Source organism: Vipera ursinii (assembly GCF_947247035.1).
Source record: "Vipera ursinii genome assembly, chromosome: 1".
NCBI lineage: Eukaryota > Metazoa > Chordata > Lepidosauria > Squamata > Viperidae > Vipera > Vipera ursinii.
In genome coordinates, this window is record NC_139512.1 from 337199278 (window position 1) to 337207994 (window position 8717).

Consider the following 8717-nt stretch of genomic DNA (forward strand, 5'->3'; position numbering starts at 1 on the left):
GGGCACTGTCCCCTTGATCGGCACCCACTGCTGTGACTCAGGCGTCTGTTCTGCTATCTAACTACCAGTAGTGAGGAAGCTGTCTTGTAATCACACAGTGGGACAGAACTTCCTTTGCGTGCATGCCTTCTCTGTACAACTTTTCCTCTGAACGCCAGCCCTCCAATGCAGTGGAGCAGTCCTGGTCTGGCTGCTGGAACCTCATTGACAGATGCACAGCTGAATCCATGTGACTTCCATGGAACTCTGCCCAAGCAGCCCAAGATGCTTGTCTATCGATCAACAACTCTACTATTTTGGCATCTTTGGTGCCTTATCAACCATCAAACCAGCAGTCTGGAATAGGGGAATATCACCAGCACATTGACACATAATGTTATTCATCCACAGCACTTGCTCAGCTTCTCCACCCCCACCCTCGTCCTCCCTTGAGCTGCGTTCTCCTGAGTGGGGGTGTGAGAGAGTGGTTGTTTTATTTCCGGCCGGATGACAGAAAGGAGACAGGCCTCAGGCAGATTAGCTTGGGACTCTGGGACTCAGCTTAGTGCTGAACAAGCAAAGAATGGCAAGCCAGAGGACACAGGAGGTCTTCCAGCTAATGCATAGCAGGCAAGCCAACTCTTTGTGTTAACCAGCTGCTGCTATTGCTATTAGTAGTTGCTCAGCCCCAGCCATGTGAAAGAGGAAGGAGTGATTGGGTGGGGGATGCAAAACCAAGAACAGAGAGCAGGAATCAAGAAACAGAAGAAGAGTACAGGTCTCTACATCCTAGTCTCCTCCCCCCCACCCCACCCCCCAACAAGGAAACACAATTACTTATTTTAAATATTTATAGCTCAGATCTTATGGCAGGTTATAATCCATTTAAAGGCAAGATTAAAATAAATAAGAACTTCATTTACAACACACAGTAACCATCCTAATGATAGCACTAAGTTATATTCAGAAAACATCCTTATCTAACTGAACCTGTTCAAGATCTAATGCCTTGCTTAGTTTTTACCACCTAGCCAACCTAGCAGTTCGAAAGCACGTAAAAATGCAAGTAGAAAAATAGGGACCACTACAGTGGGAAGGTAACAGCGTTCCATGCACCTTTGGCGTCTAGTCATGCCGGCCACATGACCACGGAGATGTCCTCGGACAAGCGCTGGTTCTTTGGCTTTGAAACGGAGATGAGCACCGGCCCCTAGAGTTGGAAACGACTAGCACGCATGTGCGGGGGAACCTTTACCTTTACCTAATACATTATAACAGGGGTGTCAAACTCAATTTCATTGAGGGCCGCATCAGCATTGCAGTTGCCCTCAGGGGGCTGGGTGGGTGTGGCCTGGGTGGGCGTGGCTAAAGTGCGTATGGCCTACTGGGTGGGCATGGCCAGCTCTACATCATTCGCATCAAGGGTGCTTATGGAGGCCTGGGCAGGAGTGGGACAGATCTGAGGGTCTCTGGCAGAAGGAGGGTCTCTGGGCCAGGGCCAAGGCAGTGGGGGCCGTTCCCTCACTGTTTCCAGGATGGCTTCGCGGGCCGCATGAAACCACTTTGTGGGCCGGATCTGGCCCCCGGGCCTTGTGTTTGACATGTCTGCATTATAGTAACCCAAGCTATGAGACTTTATGAGTCAGTGAACTGCACGCACCCTCGAAATGAGTGACTTGAGTAAGCAGGCCAAGATATCATGTGAATGAAGAAGCCATAGGGAGCACTTAAGGGACAAAAGGCAAAGTTTAAACTGTAGATGTTAGACTCTGAACAGGAGAGTCAAAAGGCAGAAGCTCCTTTCATGCTGGAAAGTTGAGAAATACAGCCTTGGGGTGGCCTGCAAAGGTAGCCAGAGCAATCCAAGGCCATCTCCTGCATCCCAACGTGCCTCTCCCAACCTTGGAGCACTGAGGGGAGCCCCTCTGTAGATTTCAGGGTTGTTAGGCTTTCCTGGAGAGGTGCTCTCTCAACTGCTGAGCTCCTAAAGCATGAAAGCTCTTCTCCAAAGCTTGGAGTTTGCCAACTGCATACAGCAGCCAGCACAATTCTTTTATACAGGCAGCAGAATATAGAAAGGAACCTCTCCTTCTTCGGCGGTGGTTCTTCTATCTGTTCATCTCCACTACCTGTGATACAGTTTACTTGTATTTGGAGTCTACTGATTCGAATGAACTTCACACATCAGCCTTTTGGGGGCAAAAAACTTCTCCTCTTGTTCGATATTATTCAAAATCTCATGCCCATTTTGAAAGGCTTGTTAAAGGGAGACGTAATGGAAGGGTTCAGGATTTTAAAAGGGACTATCCCTTAGTTGCGATGGAGAATATCTTTTCCCTAAATCATTTTACATGCCGCAGGAAGCAAAAGTGTTCCTGGTTCAGATCTCCACAATTGAAAACATAGTTCCTGCTTTAAAACTAACCAGTTCCTCCGATTAATCTACAGACACTTCAGTTCATAGTTTAAACAGAGGGTATCTGCAAATCAATTCCATTGAAACCTAAGGTATACTTCTGAGTAAAAGGGATTCTGTTATGTGACTCAGTGATGCATTCACACTACACATTTAACCTGGTCAATTTCCTGCAGGGGGCATTCACACAAGTCATTGACCGTGAACAAACAGGCTGGGTTTGCACAATATACACTGGAGGTCCAACACTGGAGGTTTTTAAGAAAAGACTGGACAGCCATTTGCCTGAAACGGTATAGGGTTTCCTGCCTGAGCAGGGGGTTGGACTAGATGACCTCCAAGGTCCCTGCCAACTTCTTCTTCTTCTTCTTCTTCTTCTTCTTCTTCTTCTTCTTCTTCTTCTTCTTCTTCTTCTTCTTCTTCTTCTTCTTCTTCTTCTTCTTCTTCTTCTTCTTATTATTATTATTATTATTAATTATTAATTATTATTAATTATTATTATTATTTGAGCAGGGGAAAAACCCCGATTCTGTATGCATAAAAGAGCAGATTGAGCCTGCTACTGCTTCTGCTTGCAGGAAAGTGATCTACCTCAGGGCTTTTCAACCAGTGGTACGGGTACCACCTGTGGTACATTGGCACCTGGCAGGTGGTATGCGACCATCCTAGAGAAGTGGTAGCAGGGGAGGGGAATGAGCTGAACCGGTGGCAGCACCGCACAAGCCTGAGCGAGTGATGAATGGAGTTGCAGGGCTGTCAGGGCTCAGCAGAAGTGTCAGGATCAGCGCTTCTTCGGGGCTGTCAGGGCTCAGTGGAAGTGCCAGGATCAGCGACAGGCTCCAGCTGGAGCTCGGCACTGATCCTGGTGCTTCTGCTGAGCCCAGAAGAAGCGGCGATCATCTGGAATGTGATTTACATTCAGATGCTTGGCAACTGATTCATATTTATGATGGTCACAGTGTCCCAGGGTAATGTGAAGTGACCAAAACCTGCTGCAACCACCCAGCAGATGGGGGGGAAATAAAAACCAAACAACCCCCAGCCCACCCCTGCTGCCAATCCTCAACAGAAATGATCTCAACAATGAAAACCTTGGACAGGAGAAAGAGCACCACCAGGCGGGCAGGCAGGTGTCTTGCTCGGCTGTGGCTTGGGGGGCACTTTTTTCAGTGCCATTGTAACTTCAAACCAGTAACTAAGCAGACTGTTGTAAGTCGAGGACTACCTGTACTTCACCACTTTTTTCCTTTTTTTTTGGTCATCAAGTTTTTGACACCTTGCTAGGTGACTGGTGGTACTCGGATGTTGCCATATCTTAAAAATGGGTGAAAAGATTAAAAAGCCCTGATCTACCTGATGATCTAATGGCAGATGATGAATGAAAACAGCAACTTCTTCAATGCAAGAGGAAGCAGCCATCTTGGCTGGCATCCCAGGCTCCTGAGCATCTGTAACTCTCAACATCTTTTTTAGCTACAAAAAAAAAATATCCCAGAGTGATAAATCAGGGCTAAAGCCAGCAGGGGATGGCAAACTTTGCCCTTAGGAGGAAAAAGTAAGGAAACTTGAAAAAAATAGCCCAGTTTCCTGACTGCTTTTCAATTTCTATGTCCCAAGGTCAAAAGGGAGATTCAGCTTAGGGCTATCAGAACAGGGATGCAAACGCAAAGATGACCACTGTGGAAGGCAACAAACAAATAAGACTGTCTTGAGTGTCATCTAGTGGTCAATCAGATTTTGTCGCTCTATTTAATTCTCTGTTCTTCATTTGCACAACAGGAATCTGATTCAAGGTAAGGTTTATATGAAGGTATTTATTTTGGGCTTGATTCTGATCCAGAAATATTTGCACAACACTCTAAAATAACCAGTTAAACATGTCATGCAGATGTCAACAGTCATTCACAAAAGTGGGAGCACTCTGACCTCCTTGTTCAGATGGAGCCATGGTGCATGGAAGTTACTTTTTTGTAAGAGTAGGATGAAGGCTACTTTCTAATCCAAATCTATTGGCACCCTTCCAGAAGCTGGCCCTATGGGGTGTCTGCTACTACAGTGAGCAATGCAAAAGCCTGCCAGCATAGCTGGCAAAGTTGCATAACGCAAACCCAAATACTATCTGCTTGTTATTTCTTGTCTCTTCTTCCCAACTTAAGTTTAATATTATAACATAATTCGAGGTGCCTTTTGCAATAAGTCACATCCAACAAAGGAACATCCAGGGCATACCAGTAAGGGTTAAATACCATTGCATTTTTTTCAGATTTTGAACATAGGGTATAACTGGACAGTCTCTTTAACATGCAGGCTTTAAAATTCAGCGTTTAACATGACAAAAGCATCTTTCTCCCAGGCAAAAGGCCTGAAGTAGCAGCTGTGCTTGTTTGAAATGCAGTTCAGTTTGGGCAAAGCATTGATTGGCTGATACCTAGGATGTCATGAATATACTTTCCCTTCTTATTTCCCAGAAAAAGGCAGAATTGCACTTTTTCTGCTAAAATATATCAAGGCTAATATTTCATCCAGGATTGGATTAAACATTGTTGGGACTGTAATTCTAACTGAGCAATCATGAACACAACTCAGATCACGAGTACTGATCACTAGAAACTGCTACAAGAAATGATGGTGATCATTGATTTAGAATGGCTTTAACAGATATTAGGCTCATTTATAGAGACTATACCAGTTAACATACTAAGGACAATTGCTTGCTTGCTTGTAGTTTAGCACAAGCAGCCTATTTGGCTCACTGGTGTTATAATAGTAGTAGTTTGACTAAGACCTGGGGAATCAGATTCATCTTTGATCAGTTGCTTCACTGGATGGATCTGGCCCAGCTGCTATCTGTCAGCTCAACCTTATTTCAAATGAAATAAAATGAGAGATCCCCCTCTTCCCTGTAAATCAGTTGGAGCTCTTAGAGCTGACAAATAAAGGAGAACTTCTATTACCCAGGACCCATGCAATCTATCAATCTGTGTGCTTTTGCTCACTTTACACAATCACATTGTGGATGACATAAAATGATCCAGGTGGGCAATTCTGACCTTAGTATGGATCTCTATGTGCCCCGTTCCTTTGTTCTCACAGACAAGGAGGTGAGCCTCTGTAGCAAAAACTTCCCTCTAGACCAGGCATGTGAAACTCGCGATGTCATGTGACGTCGTGCGACGTATCGGAACTTTTTCCCATTGCCGAAAATGGGATGGGCGCGGTTTCTCCGTGATGCTCCGGCCCGCAAGCCGGCAGTTTGACACCCCTGCTCTAGACCCTGCAAGCCACAGCCATCCCAAAGACCTCCTACCTGAAACAGCTGGCATGCCAATCGGCGTTCAGGGCTTGCAAGTACTGACCATCGTAGATGCTGTGGCTGCAACTGGCACATATTGGCAGGTCACTTCCTGGGGAACACAAAAGAAGTAATAGAGGTAACTGCTGCAGCCTACAGAGACAACTCAACTGGAGTGGTAAAACTCTGGATTCTGGCGACAGACTTAGCTATTAAGATTTAAAAAGTGCAAGTGTTGGTCCTTTCAACTTCCCAGGCTCCTGGGTTATCCCTAAGATTCAATTCTTTTGAGACAGTCCTTGCCAAAATATAGAATGGAAATCTAATGCAAAGCAGTGTCTCTGATGACATGCAAAATGTTTTCTCTCTCAAAAAACTTGAGCTGAGCATGCAGCTTCAAGCTTCTTAGTGTATTTTCCTCCAAAGCAGAGCCATGATTATCCTCCCCCTCCCTTTAAGAAGAAAAGTGCAGAAAGGAGAAGTTGTTATAACTTGTTGTAAGCCACCCAGAATCTCTTGTTCTGTAAAATGAGATGATAGATAGATAGATAGATAGATAGATAGATAGATAGATAGATAGATAGTCCTTGTTTCTTTACTGATGAAACGAGAGCAGTTGCCTGCCAGAGGGGAGAGTTAATTTTGCCAGTCCCAAAGGGTTTCACAGCCACAACCTTGTGCAGAAGGTGCTTTTTTGACTTTTGGATCAATGTCTGGTGGAAAAGGATTGATTTTCCATTTCTGTAACTACAGCATTATCCCCTACTTTACCCTCTGGCACGGGAAGGTGAAGGACAGCTGCCAAGAAACAAAGGGGCCTCTATGAATATTTGTCTCTTCCAGTCACATAAATGGGAAATAAAACTTCCAAAAGTGCACCTGGTGGTGGATCTAATCATCTACCTCAAGAGGTAAAGTATCTTGAAGCATGGACAGAGTTACTTCTCCTTTCTTCACTTAAATAAATGGCATTCATTCCTGCCCCAAATTCTCTATTTTAGCATGGGGTCACTAGGATGGGAGGAATGAAGAAGGACCGAAGGGAAAAAAACCAGCCCTGCTGTAGATCTGCATATTATTCAAGGTATCATTTTAAGCCAGCTCTTATGTTACAGGATAAGTTACAGTACACAGTACAAGGAAAAATGTCTGAAAGGGGAGAATTATTTCCAAAGTTATAATACCAGTTAAAGCATGCAATAAAAGATTAGGGGTGAGAATTGATCCCATAATCCAGGTCGTTCAAGGATTCCCACCCCCACCCCCACCCCGGCCCTTGTTTAACTAGGGGTCATTTGTTCTTGGTAGGGAAATGGCATCCGGAGATTAAGATCAGGCAGCACCCTGGACAGCAGCCACGCGATGATGGGGAATTTGAAATAGATGTTTTTTTTATTTTGTCACCTTTGTCCTCATATATTGCCTTTTTTTTTTGAGTTGGAAAGTATCCGAAGTAGGAATTCCGTGGCTGAACGAGAGAAGAAAACGCATTCTATACGTGCTCGCAGGGACCCCTACATTTTTTTTTTAGTTTTGTCACTAAAAGTAGTTTCGAGACGGCGAACCGGGGTCCAAATTAAATTGAGCGATGAGTGTGGGGAGGCGGTAGGGGGAAGAAACGGAGGTGGTGGGGGGGATTGCGTCAAGGTCCCCTTTCGACGTGCCAAGGGCATCTCTCCGTCATGGGCCTGCCAAGTCCCCATTTCCCTCCCCCCCCCCCCAACCCGCAAGGCGCAGCGGGAGTGGGGGGGTGGGAAAGCGCATCGAGATCGCTAGTTGGTTTCACGTGCGAATGCCTGCCTGCTTTGCGCGCGTCTTGCGTGTAATGCAGCAAGGGGTCAGGCAGCCCAGCTCCCGGCGGGACTCAAGGTCACCGGCGGAGGATGCAGTGGTCAAGAGATCGCTCCCCCTCCCCGGAGGAAGCAGGCCGGTGGTTGAGGTAGGAGGCGCAGGGGAATCTCCCGACCCACCTTCGTCCTCTCCCATGGGCTCGTCCCTCCAAGTGCAGCACAGCAGCATCAACCTCATGCAACCGCCCCCGCCTGGCCCGGACAGGCAGTAGCAGTAGCAGCACGGCTGCGGCGGCGGCGGCGGCAGCGGGCAGCGTCTCCACCTCCGGCCCGGCGGCGCAACGGAGGGGGCAGGGCGGGCGACCGGGCTGACTACGCCGGCTGCAGACTCACCCGGGCCGACTACGAGGCAGCGCTGGGAAAAATGGGGTGGGGGGGGGAGGGAGGGAGGCGGGTCTAAATCGGAGAGCGAGCAAGCCAGCAGACAGCCCCCCCCCTTCCCTTCCAGCCAATGCCGAGCGCCAGGCGAGCCAATGCCTGGAGGCCTGGCCCCTCCCCGCTCGCCGGCTGCGGGAGCTCGTGGCTGGGGGAGGGGAGGGATGTCCCGGGCTTGCGGCCAGTCGGCGGTCGGAGCCACGCGCCGGGCTCGGCCTTGGCGGAGGAACAAGGTACGAGGATCCGGGGATCAAGTCCGCCGAGTAGGGGCTGCGGAGCGCCCAGGCTAGAGGCACGTCTATCTAGATCAGGGGGTCTTCCAACTTGGCTCTTTTGTGACTTGTGGACTTCAACTCCCAGAATTCCTCAAGTCATGAAAGGGCCAAGTTTGAAGACCCCTGATCTAGATTCTAGAACAGGGGTCTTCAAACTTGCCTCTTTTATGACTTGTGGACTTCAACTCCCAGAATTCCTCAAGTCATGAAAGGGCCAAGTTTGAAGACCCCTGATCTAGATTCTAGAACAGGGGTCTTCAAACTTGCCTCTTTTATGACTTGTGGACTTCAACTCCCAGAATTCCTCAAGTCATGAAAGGGCCAAGTTTGAAGACCCCTGATCTAGATTCTAGAACAGGGGTCTTCAAACTTGGCCCTTTTATAACTTGTGGACTTCAACTCCCAGAATTCCTCAGCCAGCTTTGCTGGCTGAGGAATTCTTGGAGTTGAAGTCCACAAGTCATAAAAGGGCCAGGTTTGAAGACCCCTGTAATCTAGAAGATAGAAAAAACTCGTTGGGATGGAATGGG

At 47.4% G+C, this 8717-nt stretch overlaps 1 protein-coding gene across 1 annotated transcript in view; it reads right to left on the bottom strand.

Moving 5' to 3' along the window:
• The window catches only part of LIMK1 (LIM domain kinase 1), a gene marked incomplete at its 5' end in the record, with an annotated part of 55050 nt that extends 47335 nt beyond the window's left edge, over positions 1–7715 (bottom strand). The window contains 2 exons of the mRNA XM_083376476.1: positions 5703–5799; positions 7658–7715. Of these exons, the coding sequence (XP_083232602.1) occupies positions 5703–5799; positions 7658–7715 (155 nt within the window). The remainder of the gene's footprint in view (positions 1–5702; positions 5800–7657) is intronic.
• Positions 7716–8717: the final 1002 nt, after the last annotated feature.